This window comes from Daldinia decipiens, assembly GCF_022478715.1.
Source record: "Daldinia decipiens strain CBS 113046 unplaced genomic scaffold F4813scaffold_3, whole genome shotgun sequence".
Taxonomy (NCBI): domain Eukaryota; kingdom Fungi; phylum Ascomycota; class Sordariomycetes; order Xylariales; family Hypoxylaceae; genus Daldinia; species Daldinia decipiens.
Window position 1 is genome coordinate 925322 of NW_026054546.1, and position 21517 is coordinate 946838.

Genomic DNA, 21517 nt, shown 5'->3' on the forward strand with positions numbered 1-21517 from the left:
CAACTGCTCAAGTTCAGCTTCAACTGTAGCTTATAGTTTGACATAGATCTCTTATAGCTGAAAGATAGTTTTGGTTTTAACTCACTTTATGCTTTGGGCTTCGCGAAAACTCATGAAGGATTATTTATTGCTGAATCAGAGCCTTCCACGCTCTGCCTAGACCTGGACCAAAGCAGTGCTCACAGAACGACATGCTCATGTATTAAGCAGAGATTACTTGCTCGGCCAGAAATTTCGATCTCCAGCTCTGCCCGAAGGGTTCCTCTTGCTGTGCCGGCCTAGCAGCTGAATCGTCCTACTCCAACGACAGATGCTGCTTCAGTGGGTTACACCGTTCATACGTTCACGCGGCCACCCATATATTAACTTACTCATACTGGCACTTCGTAATTCATCCGTTTAGGGCCCTATGTGTGCGTTATTGTAGGTTCTCCTAATACCATTGAGTTACTAATAATAGCTCGTCAGCTAGCGTGTCGAATATACTCCTTTCCCCGACTCTAGGCAGCTTTGATTTTGTAGGTAGAGAATGCATTCGTTCTGAGTTCAGTTAAGACAAACCGCCCGAGAATTTATTGTAAAAGACAAGAGAGTCACAAGCAGTAAGGTCAAGGGATACTAGACCTACTGTCATCCAGCATTCGTATTCCTACCATAATTAAAACCCCTGAAATTTCTGTCGGCATGCCGCAGACACGCGTAACCAATACGTAAAGTACCATCGGCGAAACTCACCAGTTCAAATTTAACATGCCGTATTCTTCGGGTTTTACGTTGCCCCTATTTTCTCTGCTATACGATGTTACGGGCGTCCATATTACCAAGATGAAGTATAATGATACTCCCACCGATAAGGCTCTGCCCCTATTATCCCATGAAAGCCTCATTAAAAGCATTCAGCCAGTTGCATCAATGTAGAGATCCTTGGTTTGCTCATGACAGAACACAGGATTCATAGTATATACAACTCGGATCCCAGAGGTAGAATTCTCACCATAGCAGAATATATATACATGTACCTAATAATCCACTGTGGTTTCTCACCTTAGGTAGGCAATTCTCCTTTAAATCCCTAGGCCATCTGAAGGTGTTGCCAACCTCACCTCTCAATAGAATCCTAAAATAACTGTTGATCTTAGCGATGGACACTAATGGCGTCTCAGTGAGGTATTTCATGGTCGATGTGAACAAGGTCCTTTACTTGGGATTTGCAAATAAGTACCCACCCTTTTCCAGAGCGACAGGACCGTTTGATAGAGGTACAAGGCGTTGTGAAGCCACTTGCCAAGTTGAAGGACGCCTAAGTCATCCCCCTTTCCATCGATACCTTACGGAATAGTACGAGCAGTTCCATTCCAGGAATTCCTCCGCCCCGACACAAGCTGCTCCGATTCGATATTCTTAGTCTTCAACCCCCAGCAAAACTTATAAGCCGAATATTTCTAACGACCAGTCCAACGTATATCTGGCCCAGCCTTTAGCGCAAGTGCGATTTCATGTTACAGGATCCCGTGCCGGTGATGGCATGAGAGGGCCTTGTCAAGCCGGCTAAGACAGGAAAACGTGTTTATTAAAAGGGAGTTTAGAGGCTCATGCTGCGATGGTGGAAGATAAGGAGAGGAATGCTTCCCGAATGATGTACGTGTTGTCGAACATACTACCGCACCACTAAAAGGTAATTTGGTAATAATATTCTTCCTATCACATCATTTGTATCTGACACTTGTTCGATGCAATGTCTGTACCGAAGATCTATCAACATAAGTAGGACCTGATATTTCTTCAGCACTTCAATCTTGCCACCATCACTGGAAGCACCCAAAACTACCTAAGATAAACGAACACATATGTGTTGACCAAAGTATCTTAGACTCTATAACTCCATAACAAACACAAACTTCCGGGCTTCGGTCTGAAGGCCGCGGATGCCCCGCGCGTTGGTCAGCCCCATAACCTAAAAGGAAAATACATGATCAAAAATAGGCAAAGTGTTGCTGAATACAATCCTGGGATAGTTTGAAGGCTGTTTCTTACACCCCCCTCGGACTCGCTTCTCTTGAGCTCAATGTGCTGCTGAAGAGGATGATACTCATCCTGACCGTAGGTCGCATTCAACGTCACATTCTCGGGAACCAATCCGTCTTCTAGTCGAATCCACGTAACTACTTCCTTTGTTAGGGTTTCTTGCCTTAGGAAGATCTGTCTTCCACCACGAGCCAGGTTTCCATAGCCTCCATATCCTGTATGACGACCATAGCATACGTTGACACCATCTCCAGCGGAGGCTTGATTGGCAGTAGTGCTTTTCCACTTGAAGCACCTATAGAAATGAACATTAGCGACCAAATCTTCCCAAGACTGATACAGATTACTCCTACCAGTCATTGTCATGGTCGTGGCCGCTAAAGGTTGCTAACAGCCCATCCGTGTTCGACAGCGCGGTCATGAACGACACGTCGTGGCCAACCTTGCCATCGAACATTCGGCCTTGCCACCAGACCTTTTCCCCGTCGATGCCCGGTTCCCTACTGGCATCAACACCTGGAGATTCCTGGAATTCATATGTGGCAGTGATAGGTATGTGAAAAAAAGCAAGCGACGGGATGGTCTTCTTGTATTGTTGGGTGAGATTTGCACTAGTTTCCTTAAACCAGTCGACAACCTAATCAGTGTTAGCAGGTGCAGTTGGACTGGGAAACGAAGGCGACGTTTACCGAATCATCGACCCAGTCATGTCGCTCGTCTCCTCCTCTACTGTCAAAAAACCATAGGATGGCTTCTGGCACATCCTGATTCCCAGAGGCCGAATATACCGGTAGAAAGTAATTGGAGACTCCCGCCTGAGAATTACCAGGCAACATGTTTTTAGTTAGACTGTTTTTGTAATCCTGTTCTCGTCTTAAAAGGTCGGTAGACTTTGAATAAGCTTGATTATCGTGATTCCCGTATGTCGTTGCCCACGGCAGGCCCAAATCAACAATTGGTGCGACAATCTGATCCAAGTAAAGCGTCGCGTTGTCGGCCTTTGTGTCATAGCCCGATATAAGATCTCCATTGAGCACGACTAACTGTGAATGCTCGCGTTCAAGCACCTTTTTTACAACTTCTGCAGTCCTCGCGTCCTTCATTGGACCGTTTATGCTGTCCTCTTCTGGGGGAATGTTTTTATATTAGAACCCGTACTACTCGACCTTGAAATGGTCGGCTTACCCTCGGCAAAATGGAGATCTGAGAATACGGTAATCTGAAAGGTGCCATCTTGAAGGAATCTCAGTACGTGGTTGTCGCTCGATTGCGATGGAGTATGTGGTGAGCGATGCTTCCAGCTTAGAGGTCGGAAAATCATCTCGAGCATGTCAGGTAGAACCTATCAAATACAGATGACAAAACCCTCGAGTTCTAAGAGGTTTCTAACCAGAAAAATAAAAACGCGCTTTGACCGAGAGGGAAAAAAGAAGAGATGGGAAAAAAAGAAAGATAAATATAAATTTAAAAATAAATGTTAAAATATTATGATTTTTTTTTATAAAGAATATATGATAAAACGGCGATTAAATCAATAATGTATAAAAGCTTAACAAAGTTAAAATTAAAAAATCAAGATTTATATATGTTTTAATTGGTTCAAAAAGTGATGTGGTTCAAAGGGTACAACAAAAGGAACGAGATTTCGAATTTCTGGTTTAAAGTCACCTGAGATAACATTTTCAATGGGTATAACGTATCCTCGTAGCTAGCCATGGGTATAGACGCCGCCGAGTTGGCTAAGACCGTCGGAGCTAGTGGACGTGATGCGTATCGGTACCGGGACCCACGCTTCCGCCATGTCCGGGCTGCGCTGGAGGCAGCAACGGCAACTAGACCTTTGCAGCCGCGCTCGATGAAGCGTCTGCAGGGGGTCTAGAGGCAATTATCCATGTCACTGAGAGACATATCTCTAAGCATGTCGGTGAGATCTTGATGCTGGGAGACGATGAACTAGAATTGGAAGGACACTCTATTGCGAGCTATGGGTTGGATAGGGTTAGTATGATCCATACTGAGATGAGGACATGGCTCTTGATATTCTCTCACGATTGATACAAGAGTCACGATATTGTTTGGCGGTCCGTTATATCTATAACTTCACCCCTTTGTGTGCCTTGCAGCCAAAACGAGGCTTATAGCTAACTTGCCCTTGGATTAGGTTAAACCAACAACATCTTAAAAGGGGTAACAGATTAAAGGGGGCTTGAGGGAGCTCAGGTTATATCACGGGTCTAGATCAATATGATGTCAAGAACTCGATACATAACTGATCAGGTATTAACTGAGACTCAGATAGCAATAAAATTTCATTCGTGTATCATCGTGAAGTGTCTGAGTAGGGTCAAGCCTACCAGCCCCAGGTCATCATTAGTAATAAATGCCTACGGGCAATATGAGAGGGCGGAAAGCGATGCGAAGTCTCGCATTTCTCTCTTCGGATACTTAAAATAGAAAATAGAATAAAACATCATTGCTATCATAATGAAATAATCAGGTTGAACATTTTATACGGTAATAGTGATATGTTGCGATTATGTAGTTTCTGGACGAGGTTAAAACATATGCGTCCTCAAATTGAGATAGATGTGCAAGACAGTTAGATTAATTCAACTAGTACTTATTTTTAGATATTGTGCTATTAGGAAAGAGTATTCCTAGCTGCTGATCTTAAATAGCTTCTATGATTTTAATGGTGGATTGACGACATGTTCGGTGAGGTCTTTACGAGGGTTTATCCCTATTAGTCTCCAAGATGCGAAATTGCCACCGTTATCCCCAGCCACCGCCCAAAACCAGAGTTACCATATACATTCGAGAAAGTTTAGCCCACCCCCGTAATATATTTAATATTACCCTTTTGAGTCAGGGGCTATGTCATCTTCTCAGGAAGTATTGAATAGGAGAGTCCTATTCATATGTCAGCTTAGGGGTTGAGGTCATAGTTTAACCTCAAAGGTAGCCATTAAGCTCCATGTCGCGAACTGGAACCGCATGTTGGCACTGGATCGAATTATGTTCAGAAACAGAGTAGCGACGGTATATTCCTTTTGATCCGTAAGACTGGAGCTGAAGTGATAGAAGCTTTATGCTACCCAGTGCTTTTGTATAAATACCCAAGAACATCCTCCAATTCTAACTCAATGTTCACTATTAAGAAACTAACTTACTCATACTATTATAACTAAGTCAACAATACAGCCGACAAAAATGAAGGCATCGCTGCTTCTTAGCCTTGGCGCTCTAGCGCTCCCAGGAGTCACGGCATCTCCGCTACACGAGATCGAATCGAGAGAAGGCTCCCACTCATTCATGGGCTCCAACTTGTGTAAGTAATACCAAAAATATCCCATTTGGAGCTCCATGTCGAAATGGCCTGTAATCGGCTGCCAGGAGTGTGACGAAAGTTTTCAAACGGAATTAAACACTGACTCTTAGTATTCCAGACTTCCTTCCAGGTCTGTCTGATCGAGACCAAGATCAATACATCAACGACCTTTCCAGCTATGGCGTCAAAGTAGTCCGCGTGTGGGTAAACCAACAAGCTGCGGGCCACTGTGAAAAAGGCAGTAACCTTGCGGTAAATATAGGGCCACTGGAGTCCGAGCTGGGCAAATTCGACGACAAGACGCTGGATGCCGTCGATAAAGTCGTCAACAAGCTAGCCAAGAAGGGTATCAAGTCTATTATTTCGCCCCACGATGCAAACTCGCTTCTCGATGACTATCGAAGGTAAGCATTCGGTCTACTTGGAGCACTCTACTACTCAGGGGTTAGAGCAAGAATACCCGGACTGACGATGAACGGTTGAAAATATACAGGGACGTATACACCAAGTTTGGCAAGTCCGGATTCTATTCTTCGGAGGATGCCATCAAAGCCTACGACAATCGAATCGGCCATATTCTCAACTACAAGGGAGCCCACTCCGGCAAGGTATGGAAGAGCTGGAGCGACGCAATCATGGCATTTGACATCCAGGTAAGTCCTATCTCTTCGAGCCTGCATCTAGCAATGCTCACTGCCGGAAAACATAGAACGAGCCCATGTCGCCAGACCTTTCCGTCTGCAAGAATAACGACCAGAAGAACTGGCTCTGCGGGCGCGCCAAGAAGCTCCGCAATGTCCTGGGCGCCAACAACAAGATCCAAATCGCGACCGGAGGTATCGGCGGTGACATTTCGCACGACTGCACCTTCATCAAGGCTGCCACGAAGTGCCCCGAGATCGACCTAATCGCCATCCATCGGTATGCGGGCAGCCAGTCTAACAACCCCGGTAAGTCCACCCCTTAATTGGCAACACATCTGTCTCTAGAATTAGTTGGTTAATACAAGCAACTAAACGCACCATTAGGTCAATGGTCTGGCGGCGCCAAAAACTGGGTCAAGCAGGCCGGCGGCAAGCTCATCTTCGTCGAGGAATGGGGAGTCAACACTGCCGCCAACAGCGCCAAGAGCGAGCTGCCTGCCCAAGCCAACGACATCAATAAAGTTGGTCTGCCAAACTTGTATTGGCAATTCCTCCCTAAGAAGGCCTGTCCCTACGACCCTAGACAGGATTCCGGCGACCACTTTGGTATCTTCGTCGAGGGCGACGTGGATATTGCTTCGGTCGTGAAGGGCGCTTCTAACGCCAATGCTTTACAGGATTGGTCGAAGGTCATTGGATAGACCAGACTTTTGGATCTCGTATCAACGCTTTGTTGGATTTCCGTGAAGCCTTAGGAGATATTTCTTTATAGATCGTCGAGTGGCCTATCTTGAACCACGCGGATGTACATACTTGTCAGAATTTGTTTCTTGGTCTCTCGTTTAAACACTATTACACACAGTTAGAACTTCTTATGATAGACTTTCCTTTGACCTCATTAAGCAATCTGGATAAGATTGGCACGCCGAATAAGAGAGTTGCTTACCATATGTAGATACCTAGGCTGGGAGGTAAACCCAAACCTGATGCCGAATCCCTATCGTATAGATTAATTCAATGCGGGCGAGAGGACAAAAATGATTGAATGCTGACAACATATTCGACATGTCTGCGCTTTCATTTGTACATAACCAGGCCAGACCCCGAGGATTCGTAGATATCACAAGTCAATGATAATGTACATTCTACTTCTTTATTCCTTGAGTCCCCAGAAACAAGTAACGAATTACTTGCTACATAGCCTTCAACCTGATATTCGTCGTCACTACGTCATAAACCTCAGTAACTTATCATGCCGCTATTAAAACAATCGCTTGTTACACCTCGTCGCCAGCCACGCTTTCGTACCCGCCTCTCCTCCGCCCGCTTGAAACCGCGCCGCCTAGCCCTAGGTTCATTGCAGCTGGGCTCTCGTAAATTTCTGTGTAGTTAATACTCTCGCCGTTTAACACCGCATCACCCGTCTCTCTGCGCCCGAATATAGGTGCCGGGTCGCACCAGAAGTCGCGACAGTTCTGTACCAAGCCCTTGTTATAGGGGTTACGCTTCTTCCGCGTTGTCTTCCCGGTAGCAGCGCCCCGACCTGTTGCCGTCTCGATGAACGTGTCGACACCGAGGAGCCTACCCCACTGCTTTAGGAAACTCTTGTGCTTATGCGCATGCGCACCTTTACCGGTTCCTAGCGGGTCGGCAGCCGCGGACGGGGGAACTGCAGCATCGGGATGGTTCGGGTCGAGGGGCGCTCCGGTGCTCGTGAAGGCCGAGACCAGCGATGACGCCGAGCCGTCTTGGACACCGTACATATTTTCGTATGTGGTCATAGCACGTGCGACCTGGACAAATTGGACGAAAATAAGCATGCCCACCCACGTAAGCTGCAGCGTCGTCCACATGCCGAGCAGTACTGTATACGGATCGCCGTTGACAACCGCACATATAGATTCCGCCAAGATGAAGCATTCTCCTTTAGAGGCAGATTTGGGGAGCTCGGAAAGGTAATAATATAGCAACCAGTCGATGGAAGCGATACCGAAGACGAGGTTGACGAGGTAGAGGAAGAAGTGGCGGTGATTATTAACGCCGACGCAGTTATTTACCCAGGGGCAGTGACTATATCGTGTGAGCTGGCGCCAATGCGTATTATGTAGACTTTTGAATATGGTACTTACTGGTCATGCTTCGCAACACACCGCTGACATCGCCTGCAGTGTTTACTCCTCAGAGGAGTCCGAATCATGCATGTGACGCAAAAGTTAGATTCGTCGAATTTCCACAAACTTAACAACTCGTCGATTACGGCTTTCTGTTCCGCGATCCCGTTGAGCTTAGGAACGTATCCGGGGTCAAAGACCATACACGCAGCATAAAAATAACCCGTCAGGCTGTAGAAGAAGAGAAATGTGAAGTTGAGGAGCGGATGTTGCGCAAATGTCGCTGAATCTGGTTAACTTGCCGTGTTGAATATCGGGTTGCTGAAAAATTAAGAAACTCACCAGGGAATATCGTCAAAATCCACCTTACGCCTACCAAAAATAAAGATGCCGCGAAGATTCCAGCTAGCCAAGGCTGAGGTCTATTAGTGATGTACCATACTCATTGGGCCGAGAATACCTACCGTCTTATGTAGATGTCGCATATCTGGGGGGGCATACTCGAGAATCTGATTCGTAGTCCACTGAAAGCCGAACCCTATCAAGAGCGCGATTGGTATAGACAGCAATATAGGCAAGTGAGCCATGACCACCAGCTCGGTAAACAGCAGCGGGACGGGCAAGAGAAACAAGGATTTGTTCATAAACCCGCGCTTATCCTTGAGGAAGAAAGACGATCCAGGCCACCAGGGGGTTACGACATGCCCGTCTTCGTCATAACCACATTCTTTCAAGGCTCTATGCCAGGCGTTGACGGTATTGAGATCCCTCGCTGTTATCGCGGGAGTCTTTCCCGTGCTCGTCTTCGCGAAGCGGTCCGAGCCGTATTCTAGAAGCTTAAGTATACATAGCGGTGAACCTTTGACCAGACCCCAATGCAATGCCGTGAAGCCTTGTTCGTCAGTCGCATGCACGCTCGCGCCCCATCGCAGGAAGAGGTCTACGCATTGCGGAAAGCCCTTGTACGCAGCCCACATGAGACACGTATGCCCATAAGAATCGGCTACGTCGACAGGAATGCCTTGGTGTAGCAATAATACTACCAACAAGACGTTTCCGCTAAACGTCGAGATATGAAGAGTATTGTAACCTTGGGCGTCGGTAATGAGAGGATCGGCGCCGTGTTGAAGGAGAAGGTTGACGGTGTAGTAGTTTGATCGTTGGGCAGCCCACTGCAATGGCGTTGCGATGCTCTCGCCTCCTTTCTTATTTATGTCGGCGCCTTTCTCGATGAGGAATTTGCACATCGCATACTGGTTGTTAATAGCTGCCCACTACGAGGGATCGTTAGTAAAGTAGCGCAGGAAGGGAGACGCGTGGACCAGCGCATACGTGCAGCGGCGTGATGCCTTCGTCGTCCGTATAAGTCGCGTCAAAATCCGAGGACCCAAAAAGCTTTTCCATAGCTACAATATCTCCTACTCTAGCAATCTGCATTATATCCGGTTCGGACGGGGACGGATCTCCACTAGGAAGGTTACCCATCTCCATCTCTTGCGAGTTAAGCTTCGGAGCGGCGGCAGGGCCTTTCGAAGACGGCTGTATCGGAGCGCCGACGGAATTGGCATTTAATAATGCGTCTTGGGCCATCGTGCGTGGCTGGCTAATCCTTCGGAGTTGACGAGGACGGTCGGTTTGCTAGATTCGCAGGTCTTCCGAGATGTTGATTAACAAAGAACCTGAAAGAAGAAGAAGAAGAAAAAGAAAGAAAAACGGTCTAGTTGAATCGAAGTATCGCGAGAGATGGCTAAGAAGAAAGAATTGGCTGAGAAGAAGAGTTAGGCACTTGTATGGATTTTATACAATTCAAACAGAATAGAAGTTACTCGGATAATAAAGGTTCCTTACAAATTTGATGCCCAATTCAAAAAGACAACATCATCATCATCATTAGTCTTTAGTCTTAGACGAGGATATTTACCTAAGATACTTCATTAATGTATTGGGTAGGTATGTAGGTAGGTAAGGTAATGAATGATCTTGTTGGTTGCCTCGAATTATTATCATATATCAGATCAGGTCAGCAATCCGCGTCAACTTGCTAACACTGCTACACTGCTACATAAAAACACCCGTGACATTTGGTGGTGCCGCCTTGCCGTTCCAGCCGTCGTCAGTGCTAAGCCACTTTCTCTTTATTTCTCTCTAGCCACCATATTTAATTGGCTGACACTGGCTGATGATAGGTACATGTACCTACCCCGGCTTAGCCAAGTACATATGTACGTACCTCTCCCGATGGGACGGTACATGCGTTAAGCTAAAGGTTCCCACTAAGACTTGGCATCGAATGATGACACTGTAACCCAACGAAGTTAATCGTATTGTACATACCGCAGGTACGATGCCCGACTTTTGTATGACCTGGCAACTTTAAACTTTACTTAGGAGCTGCTCTTCTTTTAAATAACAGCTTCTCTTCCCTTCGTCCTTTTTTCCTTTTCGCTGCCATTGCAACAACATTGCAGCACCGCGGCGAAAATGGAGGCTCTCAAGCAACTCCTCGAGTACATCCTCACGCCCTCAACCGAAATCTTTATCGTCGGCGCCCTCATCGTCTTCCTCCTACCGACTATCGTACACTTCTACATCGTCCAAACCACGCCCTATACTTCTCTTCCGTCAATCCTGCTCGCAGGACCTCCCGCCGGTGGCAAGACCTCTCTCCTCACCCTCCTCGAGCGCGGCGACTCCGCTGCCGCAACGCACACCTCGCAGGTTCCCCAGTCCGTCGAGCTGACTGTCTCCGACGATCACGGCGCTACTACCTTTCGAGAAGCTGCACGCCTCGATGCCCCAGGCTCTCACCGCAAGTTTCTACTCGTCGACACCCCGGGGCATGGAAAGCTGCGAAACCAGCATGCCATGACCCATATCGCCTCGAATACCCTGCGCGGCATCATATATGTGCTGGACGCCGCTAGTCTGGATGATGGCTTGGCAGACGCCGCATCCTTCTTGTACGACGTGCTCCTCGCACTCCAGAAACGCACGGGCGCCGGGAAGACTTCCAAAGCGCCTACCGCGATCCATGTTCTTATCGCTGCGAACAAGTTGGACCTATTCACTGCTTTGCCCGCCTCTCTTGTCAAGAGCAACCTCGAGGCCGAACTTGGCCGGATAAGACAGTCTCGAAGCAAAGGGCTGCTGGATTCGGGGGTTGGCGTGGATGAGGTCGGCTCTGAGGAACAGGACGATTGGCTGGGCCAGTACGGCTCCGAGAAGTTTTCGTTCGGTCAGATGAGGGAGTTCGATATCGAAGTGGAAGTTATCGGCGGGAGCGTCCTTGACGGCAAAGTAGACAAGTGGTGGGATTGGATATCGCAAAGAATCTAAACCTCACTCTAATATATAATAATTTTGGGCTCGGTGGGTGCAGCAACATTGCTGGTTTCTAGCAGTTCGCTTGACCACGCCTTTTCCCCAAGTTCTCTTAATGTATATCTTATAGATTCCACCGAGGACCTGGCATTCATATCGTCTTGAGTTTTCACATGAGAGGTTATCTCTCATTAGTCGAACTTGCGGCTATACAAGATGAACTTTGTATATCGTCGTCATTGGCTTAGGTACTTATTAAACCCTCGACAGCAGAGTCTGCATCTATGATTTACTACATGTTGATGCTAAATATCAAAGTATCATACAGTATCGCAATATCGCGAATTATCGTGTGAATATGACTTAAGTACCGTAATACGTAATCTCATTACGACAGCGTATTCTACAAACGATGTCTATGTGAATAACTCAAGCGAATAACCGATTCCGTCTGTAGACGTTGAGCCCACCATGTATAACCCACCCAAGTCTAGATTATTGAGTTGGTCGATCTAAGTTCCAGATGGAATTCCACCTTAGCGCCATGCAATGACTTGTTTTCAGTCACTTAGTAGCGGACAACAAAAAGCACGCCCGTAAGATAAACCCAACCTCAATCAAGCTTTAACCTGCTTGACCATCCAGGTCAGCAAGTCAACCTTGGTGACCACAGCGACGGGCTTGCTAAGCGCTTTTGCTTTTCCTTGGATAGGCTCGATGACAACGGCAGCGCTGTTCCACTCGAAGAACCTACTAAGTTCCGTGATGGGCGTGTCAAGCGTGATCTCGACAAACTTTCGGCGCTTGCCTCCCTTTCCTTCTCTAGGGTCGGTAACCACCTCGTCTATTTTGCTAAAATCAAACATGACATCCTTAACCGGGCTTTGCCCACTAGCTCGTCCGCGCGATACGTAGCTGAGGAGATTGCCGAGGGTGACGAGACCCACGAGCTTACCTCCCGCGCTGGCAAGAACCGGAAGTTGATCGTAGCCCTTGTCACGCATAGTCTCGATAGCCTCGGCGCACGGGCTGGTGGCAAGGACTGAGAGGACCGGTTTCAGTCTCAGTGAGCGAACTGTTGCTCCAGAGTAAGGGCCCTCGGGCTTCTTCTCCAAATCGATATTAGCCACTGCTTCCTTTGCCGCCGAGTCGGCAGGCGGCAGAAGATCATTAGCTGCCAGCCAGTCGTCATCCGCAAACTTTGTCAGATAGCTTCGGATGCTATCTGGTAGAATGACAACGACAACATCATTCTTACCCAGCCCGAGATCCTTGACTGCTTTCAACGCAGCACTCAGAGCACTTCCAGAGCTTCCGCCAACAAGCAGCCCCTCCTCAGAAATCAGCCGTCGTGCAAGCTTAAATGACTCTTTGTCGTCTGTCTTGTACCACTTGTCAACTTTTTCTCGATCGAGCACATCAGGTATGAAGTCGTAGCCAATTCCTTCAACTTTATACGGCTCGTCGCGGTGCTCGTTATTGAGCACCTCAGGCAAAGCCAATATACTCCCTTGAGGATCGGCAGCCACGACTTTGATATCCTTGTTATGTTTCTTCAGCCCCTTTGCCAAGCCCGTAATGGTGCCACCTGTTCCGGCACCAGCTACGATACATGTGATCTTGCCGCCGGTTTGTTCCCAGATCTCCTCGGCCGTGCCAAATTCGTGGGCGAGCGGGTTGTTCTCATTTGAGTATTGGTCCAATATGTGCGCGTTGGGGATTTCTTTAACCAACCTCTTCGCCACACCAATATGACTCTCGGGACTATCCCACGCTGCCTGGGTCGGTGTGCGGATGATGGTTGCGCCTAGGGCTTTCAACACAGAGACCTTTTCGGCAGACATCTTTTCAGGAAGAGTAATAATAGTCTTATATCCCTTGATCGCGCCGACCAGTGCTAGACCAATACCGGTGTTTCCACTGGTGGGCTCGATTAGCGTATCGCCAGGCTTGATGCGGCCGCTTCGCTCAGCCTCTTCGATCATCCGCAAGGCAATGCGGTCCTTGACGGAACCGCCAGCGTTGAAGAGTTCTACTTTGGCATATACTTCGCTCTCGATGCCAAAAGACTGCGGGATCTTGTTCAGGCGTACTAAAGGCGTGTTGCCGATTAATTCGGTCGCGGATATGACTGTCGCGGCATGCGGCGGGTTATGAGATACTGTGCCATTCGTAGTAGCCATGACGGGCAATATTTTGGAAGGGTAGATATTAGTTATTAGCTAGAATTAGAGGGCAGAGATGACCTCTTGGAGGAGTATGAAAAACAAAATATAATATAAATATAATATCTGTTGGGCGAAAGAAAGAGGGATAGCAAAGTATTAACCTGGTAGATTAGATAACTACCCACCTACCTAACCTAGAAGATTTTAAAGTTTTGTTTAGGTCACACGGAATCTCGCCATTGCATTCGGCATGAGGCGAGAATTTGCGAATCCACCCCACCAGCCCACTAACCAGCTCACTACCTACCTAGGTAGGTACAATACCTAAGTACATACCCACTACCCACTACTCACTAAACAAGCCGACAATATGCGCGCTTCAGGAATAGAGTTGGACCTAGGCTAGCCTTGATCTACTATCCACTACCTATTCTTCCAATTTTAATTTCGACCTACTCTCGAAATTATCACATTGGCCTCTATCTCAGAGGGACATGTATCACGAAGGGGTTATAGTGACGAAGTGAATAAAGTACACTATGAGGACAGACGTCATGTATGAGAAGGCATAAAATAAATCCTTTAGGCTAGCTCCGGAGACCCTTATGGTATAAACATAGAGTGAATAAATGTGTCAAAGTTGACATAATGAGTTGTTAACGAGCGCGAAGCAAAATTTACTATATCGGCTAGCCTTGCCCTCGCTTATACAATGTTACAGTGTACCTAGTTAAATATGGCGTGATAACTCTTCCTTTATAACGTTCTATGAACCTACAGCTCTCTTGTCTAATTCCACACATTATTATTCTCAGGATATGAAAACATCAAAGTGCAATATAGAAATATCCGTTATTCAACATATACCATTCAAAATCATGTTGCTACGAGCGGCTATAAAAGCAAAGGTACCTAAGATATCACGGCTAACATAGGAGGTATGTAATCGGGGCAGAGCAATGCTAGCTATTATAAATGACTACCAATGCCTACAATGAAATTCAATATTCTAGATACTTTAGGTACCTAGGTAAATATTTTCACTTCTTGGCCTCAATATACTATGCCTCAATATACTATATTTTCATCGCTAATTATTTTCCCACCCGCAAAGCATACCTCGAACTCACTTGTTACGCTCTAGTATGTATCTGTGCCCTTGCTTCTCTTTCTCCCTATTTCTTTATATCGCTAACATAGGGACATAGCACTTAGAGAACATTGTTTCTTTATACCTTCATAATTACATTAACAATGCCAATTCTCTTTAAATATTCTAATTTTAGGGTACACTAGGTTAGTAACCTCCATTGTCTATTTTCAGCCGATAGAACCATGAAGAACACCCAGGAGTATTTATTACCCCGTGCAAGTACTCATAAACCCCAAATCAGTTTTATCTGCAATAATGGATAACGAATTACAAGGCGAGCGTGATCATCAAGATCGGGAACATCAAGCCGAAGAATCGGAGCTGGACTTCGACATTGAGGATTTTTTACTTGAAGAGGATCAGGGCGTAGATTGGGAGTCATGGTGGCAGATCATCGTACATCGAAACGGAGGTGTCCAAGAAGCCGAGCCCCCTGAATACCCAGACGGGGCCTGGAGTTTAGACGACAAGGAGGCCCCTTTCCCCTTTAACCTTAACGGAACATGGCACTGTGCCGCGCTGTTAATGCTGATAATTCTCGTACACTTCGAGTTGGATACGGAATGGCTGCTCCAACGCGGGTATAGGTGCTACCTCCTACGCATATTCTTCAGAATAATTCTCACGGTAGCTATCTCTTTCTTCAGCACGTTAGTCTTCGAAGTCATCGGCAATATACTCGACCTGGCGAGGGAAGCCATAATCGACAGGATTTCACTTCAGGTAAAAGCTTTCTTTGTGGAGCGCCTAGGTTGGGGACCTGTTGACAGCGAGGGACGCGCCGACTGGGCAAATGGCGTTCCATTCTACCACGATACAGCGTATTTTCACCAGCCTATTATTGAGATGGTCAGTGGCATTGCTATATTGGCTTTCCACTATGTAATTGCGGTGAAGCTATCAGTTATTCGACTAGTGGCGGGCTCTTGGATTATTTGGTTAGCGGAATTGGTATCAGCAGACCTAACTAAGTTTATTGCGAGCTTACCTTCTTATTTCGCTTTGCCTAGGCCCGAGATAAGTGATCCATTCGACGCGAGGACTTTGCTCTGGGAGCACGGAGTCCCGTGGTTTCTACAGGTGTGGACAGCGGCATTCTTGTACTTGTCCGTCTTCCTATTCATGTCGAGAGCGGAAAAACCAATCATCCTAGGACTAGGTGGCCAAGATCCCTTTTCTAAACTTGTTTTTCAGCTTCTTCGGGCGACTGCTATGCACCTGCTAGCATACACGGCTTACCAAATTACCTGTAGTTGCGTAATCGCCGCTCAAGCACTTCTATTCCAGTATAACATGTACGATTTGTACGATTCCCTACTTGGTCACATATTTACGAAGAGGAGTAACATAGAGCTATCATTGGGAGCTGGCGTATGGATTATGGTTGCGCACTGGCTGGTTAAGAGCGCTTGTAGATGGTTCGTGGTTGTCTGTTGGCCGTTGTGGATTTCATACATCGCATGGCTATCAATCAAGACGGAGGAATCAACTTGGCAGAACTGGATTGTATATGGATCACTGCTCGACAATGATATGGATGTACTTGATCCGGACAAGAGAGTTACTGCGAGGGCAATAATGACCACCCTGTTTGGCTTGAAGAGCTCATGGCCAGCTAGAATGAGACTAAGTACGGGCGATGATGTAGACTAGCTATATTTTACGTGCTAGTATAATATGGTTAATAGAGGTATTATTGGGTAGTTATCGGGTAGTTACGAGATGAGTATTTATTTTAGGTCAAGTTCTTGATTTATTAGAAGCATAGGAGGTCATTTATCACATATTACGTAGGAAACTTAGTATCATTTGCTCCACGTTGTCTGCTGCCTCAGGCTGTATTGTTTACCCACGTATGTTTCCTTTCTCTTGCCGCCTAGGTATCCTAAGTGCTTGGTTAACAGATCGTAGTTACCCATGACTTTAGTATGGCCATAAGTATTTCGCTGTTGTTAAGTTATATATTACTTAATCTCATAGATTCGGGGGAAAATATCCTGAGTTGACCGTTATGCCTCTTATTCGCGCAGCGATGCTTTCTACCTAATAATTTGAAGTTTCCTATCTAACTGATGTTTCTATTCTTATTAAACTTATGAGATTTACGAAAGGCAGTAGGGATATTAGCTAGCAAAATGATATCTTGCTATATTTGGCTCACGGACAGATATGTCCACTGCCCAGCTCCAGATATTTCAGCCCTATCATAAAGACACCAAGTAGAGCCGCTAGCAGAACCAGATCTTCCACCCACATACACCATCTATCAATTTCCTCAAGTTGTGACATCCGATCGTCTAGTTGTACCATCGCTAATGCCTTAGATGCTCCCTCTTATTCTCTTCGCGCGGCGACTTTAGACCCATCATTTAAGAGCGATTGGCGGCGTACTTTGTTTTTGGTAGCGGTGGACCCGGACTGGATGCATTTGTTACTTCATGATCTCGAAAATTGACATCATTGGTCTGGGCTTTTGAGCCCCTGGCTTTAGTCCCGTCCATCAGAGAGGCCTCTGGGCACGGTTTATCCCCGGAGCTCAAAACCCGGGCCCCTTTTTAGCGTTGATCGGCCTGGTTTGGGCTCAAGGGGATAAGCCGCTCGCCTCATTTTCCTCGACGCGGGCGAATCAAGCCAACTCTCGTTTCTACCGGCTCACTAGTCACGCCCTCAGCTACAATTCTATATTGATTCATCTTATGGAAAATTAGGATCTAGTTCAAACACGATGACGTCACCTTCAGGTGTAAAAAGGCCGCTCAAAGTGTCCAGCGGCAATCCTCAGGCACAGAACGCGCCGGCAAAACGCGTCAGGCACAAGAGCTCAAGCAAAACGAGCACGGCGGTCTGGGATGTGACTGGCCGCTACACCCTTTGCTGTGCAAACAAGTACCAGCCCGTGGATGCTAACGACTACGTTCTAGATATGCGTTATACGCATACTAGCTCCCATACGTGTCAGCTATATGCCTTCTTTAATTTCCCAAATCTGAATCTTACTGGTAGAATGCGATTATGCCCGAAGAACGCAATCGCGTCAAGTTCTAACGGCAAACTATTTCTCTCCAATTTTGAGGCAGCATGTGAATTGGCTGAGGATGTGAGACCAGGCCCGAAATCAAAAGAGTGGTTGATGAGGGTATGTACCTAATCTCCAGGGCTCTCTTTGTCTTGGCCTATTTCGGCTGCCAGAATTACTAATAGTGCCTGTTTTGGGATAACTTCATTTGGGCCTTTCCCTTCATTATGAGGCCTATGACTAATATCTTGGACAGTGGCGCGGCGAGGAAGACGGCTTTAGGTTAGGCGGGGAGACTCGAGCACAAGGCCAATTCCTGTTCGAAGAGGAAAATGGCCCCAAGATACGCATCAAGTTCGCCATGGTGCACAAGGGCAAGCATTTAATCCTAGAGGGGACGCAGCAAGATACGAGTCCCGAGAGTGATGAGGATAAAGTTGCTGCCGAAGACCCGACGGCGCAAACTGATGCGTCCCGGATGCTAGAGGATTGGAAGCAGCTCTACGAGCCTTTGTGGGAGCAGAAGTCCCCTTCGGATACTGAGGAAGACGAGCGAGAGTTGTTGGCGCTGCAAGATGCTGGCGCACCCCTGCCCAAACCTCACAACAAATGGGAAAATCCTCGTACGGGAAGGGTCATTTCGACGAAGAACAAACCTGGTCCGATCCCCGGATTTATAGTCAACGCGGCTGCGACGTCACGCTATCTTGAAGAGCTCCCCGATTGGGCTTGGAATGTCATGGGAAAGTATGAGATCAGCACCATCGGACTAACTAAGGCTTTGGGCGTGTCCGAAGGCAAGCCTCTGGCTATGACCATGACGGTCCAGATGGATAATAATGCGAAGCACCAAAAAGCCGGGCGACAGCTCTGGGCTACGATCGAAGTTGGTGATTCACTTGCTCTCGCACGTTTTCGACCGAGTCCTACGCCTAATGGTTTATTAGAAGACTCCTTGGAAGTCTTCGAGAAAGCTTGCGTCCTGAAGCCGGGGGTATGGGTTGGCCCCAAGCCGCAAGGAACTCAAAACTGGGAGATGCGTTGGAGGGGGTTCTCGGACGCTAGCTTGCAGACGATGGCAGAGGATGCTATAGGGTCGGAAGTTATATTCACCAAAGATGACCAGGGGAAACTAATATTTAGAGGCAAGATGATAGTTAAAGACGAGAGCTTTCTCGTGGTGGGAACCTGTGTTGCGCCTACGGAAGAGAGGCGCCCCAGCGCTCCTACAGTGAACACCGAATGGGCAAAGTATCTCAAGGGGAAACCTGCTATAAAAATACGGAGGCATCCGGAACATATCATTGTCCTAGATAAATACTGTCAATCCACGCTAATATGACCAGCTTCGTGCTGGCGACTTAATATAAGTTAACTACGCTTATGATCACTTATACCATCGGTAAGTACCTTTATATTCTTATATATCCATCTACTGTCTCGAAAAGGCTACATCTAGTCAAGTATTAGATTAAGTTTCACTTCTTTAGAGATCTAAAGGCATATCCTATGCATATATAATCCTGGGGAGAAGAAGTTTAAATATCAGCTTACACTAATACTAATATCATCTCAATTTAATTAGTCGAGTCATAAAAAGCATCCGGCATTTTCGTACCTATAATTAGGTACTTGGTAGGTATTCACCTGTAACTATCGGATGTATAGATGAACAATAATGAAACGCTGATCACATAGTCTTCGTACAAGAGGTCCAGCTCAAGACTCCAATTACAATCATCAAAATAAAGACCATCTAGAATACGGGCGACAGACCGCCACGGTGTCATTATAGTCCGTTAATTAGCATTGTCGAATGCACAAAGAAGAAGAATGCATGTTGATTCTGCCTTGCCAAGGCGCCTCTACAGTTGAGCGTAGCTTTAGACAGAATTAGCGCAACGGCTCGCTTGAGGAAACGCTGCGAGTGGTTGGCTGGGCCAAGTCGGTTCTCAATCGGGAATCGGCTGAACAATAGTCTGTTACGTGTACGGGAAGCGATGCGGGCGAGACCAATCAGATGCGAGTCATCGACTTGGTGCGGCTGAAAGGACCCTACAGCTGCTAGGACAGGCACCTGACGGTGAGGTCTTTGCGACTCCTCGCGAGAACGACCTTGGTTCCTAGTTCCTTGGCTGAAGCCCGAGACTAAGTAGTATTTAGGCACAGATGCGGGCTGTGGGTGACCAAAAGACCCCTTGTATATGTCAAGGCTGATCTGGGCCAATGCGGGAGGGAGAGGGGAGTGGAGGGGAACCGTCTATAAAACTACCGGGCTTGCGCTCCCTCCCGAGAGGACAGTGCTGATGTTTCTCCAGAAGATCTGGTAGGCCTTGTAACTCCTGGGCCGAACAGTCCATCGCACGGCTTAGTATCCAACATCTCGAAAGCGACAATCCTCGAATAGGAGAGCCGAGGTCGACCAGAGAAACCGCTGCATAGTTACACGACAAATAACAGAATAATAGTCGAGATTTGGAGTAATCATCCAAATGAACGCAGCAGACGCAAATAAGAGAGGGGAGGTTATCATCCCAACCCCGACATGGTTCATAGCGCTTCGAGTCCTCCAAATCGTCTTAGCCCTCATCGCGGTCGCCTTGACGGGTTGGTGGATCCACGGGTTATACTATGACGAGCTCGGCTTTGTTATTGTCTGCGTAGGTTTCGACCTTTTATTTCCAAGACTTCCCCCTCCTTATATTCCTTTCCTTCTCGTGTTCTCGTCCTCGTCCTCTATCTCCATTCTTCCCAAGCGGATAGGTTCATAACTAATACTATCCTCTCAACGAACAGGGCTTATTCACCTGGATCATCGCCGTGTACGCCCTCTTGACCGAGAAGGTAGCGTCTTGCCGGCGCGCTTACAATACGTGGGCGGTCCTCGTGCTCGATGGGCTTATGATCGTGTTTTGGCTAGCAGCCATGGGTGCTACCGCGAACCGGCGGAGCAAATTCACCGTGCCCGTTAATGCCAGCTGCGTCAGCGACGGTAGTGCGATTAGCAGCGGCCATTGTACGGTATGGAAGCGCGCCGGTGTGGCCACGGATGGGGCTCTAGGCATTCTAAGCGGAATAGCTGGCGTCTGCGCCCTCGTAATGCTATTATTCGTCCCCACGTTCGCTTACGTGTGCCACTATTTCCGTCTTTCGTTTGCCGGCGCTTCAACCAACGACCCCGAGAAAGCCTCTGCTGCAGGCACTGCCGCCGCCGGAGTAAACCATACTGGCGCTGGCGTCCAGGGCGCTACAGAGCTGCAATCAGGAATTCCACCGCAGAACTATGCGGCGAACCAGTCACAACCGCTCTTGCATCAGCAACCTAATCAGCAATGGGCCCAGCAGACAGCATACCCTCCTCAGGCCGGCCAACCGCAGTATCAGCAGGGCCAGGCATATGATCCCTACGCACCGCAGAATGTCGGATATACTGGTACGACAGACGTATACCCTCAGCAAACCGGTCAGCCTGCGCAGCCATACAGCCCTCAGGGCACGCCCGCCCCTTATAACATGCAAGGCACGCCGACTCCGGGGCAGCCATACCAAGTACCTTACCAGCCAAATACGTAACAGTTGATGCTAACAAAACGCTTGCTTCTTAATGGGTGGATTTTATGAGCGATACGGTGTTGTGGCTTTGGTTTCTTATGGTGTATACGAGAATACTCAGATAGCACGTATCTAGCATATGCATGAGCATGATCGATCTGGCATAGATTTAATTTCTAAGGACGGCCTTTTAGCCCTA

General features: G+C 47.4%; 8 protein-coding genes across 8 annotated transcripts; 5 read left to right on the forward strand and 3 right to left on the reverse strand.

Annotated features, from left to right (window-relative positions):
* Window positions 1-1873: 1873 nt before the first annotated feature.
* F4813DRAFT_385484 (Metallo-dependent phosphatase-like protein) lies at window positions 1874-3346 on the reverse strand (the record flags this gene model as incomplete). The annotated part of the gene is made up of 5 exons (XM_049246261.1): window positions 1874-1954; window positions 2035-2320; window positions 2379-2662; window positions 2715-3151; window positions 3211-3346. 5 exons carry the CDS (start codon window positions 3344-3346, stop codon window positions 1874-1876), a joined length of 1224 nt encoding a protein of 407 aa, XP_049103778.1.
* A 1373-nt stretch (window positions 3347-4719) lies between these two features.
* F4813DRAFT_345817 (glycoside hydrolase family 5 protein) lies at window positions 4720-7031 on the forward strand. Its single transcript, XM_049241799.1, has 5 exons — window positions 4720-5353; window positions 5472-5757; window positions 5847-6006; window positions 6063-6303; window positions 6382-7031. Exons 1-5 carry the CDS (start codon window positions 5236-5238, stop codon window positions 6696-6698), a joined length of 1122 nt encoding a protein of 373 aa, XP_049103779.1. The 5' UTR covers window positions 4720-5235; the 3' UTR covers window positions 6699-7031.
* A 243-nt stretch (window positions 7032-7274) lies between these two features.
* Window positions 7275-9698, reverse strand: F4813DRAFT_378755 (ankyrin; the record flags this gene model as incomplete). Its single annotated transcript, XM_049245368.1, has 5 exons — window positions 7275-8067; window positions 8127-8397; window positions 8451-8523; window positions 8573-9382; window positions 9441-9698. The coding sequence occupies 5 exons, from the start codon at window positions 9696-9698 to the stop codon at window positions 7275-7277; spliced, it is 2205 nt and encodes a 734-aa protein (XP_049103780.1).
* A 587-nt stretch (window positions 9699-10285) lies between these two features.
* On the forward strand, window positions 10286-11745 carry F4813DRAFT_173958 (P-loop containing nucleoside triphosphate hydrolase protein). Its single transcript, XM_049239218.1, has one exon. It carries the CDS (start codon window positions 10590-10592, stop codon window positions 11442-11444), a length of 855 nt encoding a protein of 284 aa, XP_049103781.1. The 5' UTR covers window positions 10286-10589; the 3' UTR covers window positions 11445-11745.
* On the reverse strand, window positions 11724-13829 carry F4813DRAFT_345843 (cystathionine beta-synthase). The gene has a single exon (XM_049241800.1). It carries the CDS (start codon window positions 13610-13612, stop codon window positions 12047-12049), a length of 1566 nt encoding a protein of 521 aa, XP_049103782.1. The 5' UTR covers window positions 13613-13829; the 3' UTR covers window positions 11724-12046.
* A 506-nt stretch (window positions 13830-14335) lies between these two features.
* On the forward strand, window positions 14336-16565 carry F4813DRAFT_345846 (uncharacterized protein). Its single transcript, XM_049241801.1, has 3 exons — window positions 14336-14627; window positions 14712-14740; window positions 14813-16565. Exon 3 carries the CDS (start codon window positions 15006-15008, stop codon window positions 16401-16403), a length of 1398 nt encoding a protein of 465 aa, XP_049103783.1. The 5' UTR covers window positions 14336-14627; window positions 14712-14740; window positions 14813-15005; the 3' UTR covers window positions 16404-16565.
* Window positions 16566-17475: 910 nt separating this feature from the next.
* F4813DRAFT_385490 (uncharacterized protein) lies at window positions 17476-19108 on the forward strand (the record flags this gene model as incomplete). The annotated part of the gene is made up of 2 exons (XM_049246262.1): window positions 17476-17886; window positions 18023-19108. The coding sequence occupies 2 exons, from the start codon at window positions 17476-17478 to the stop codon at window positions 19106-19108; spliced, it is 1497 nt and encodes a 498-aa protein (XP_049103784.1).
* Window positions 19109-19812: 704 nt separating this feature from the next.
* Window positions 19813-21441, forward strand: F4813DRAFT_174031 (uncharacterized protein). Its single transcript, XM_049239219.1, has 2 exons — window positions 19813-20426; window positions 20563-21441. The coding sequence occupies exons 1-2, from the start codon at window positions 20259-20261 to the stop codon at window positions 21337-21339; spliced, it is 945 nt and encodes a 314-aa protein (XP_049103785.1). The 5' UTR covers window positions 19813-20258; the 3' UTR covers window positions 21340-21441.
* Window positions 21442-21517: the final 76 nt, after the last annotated feature.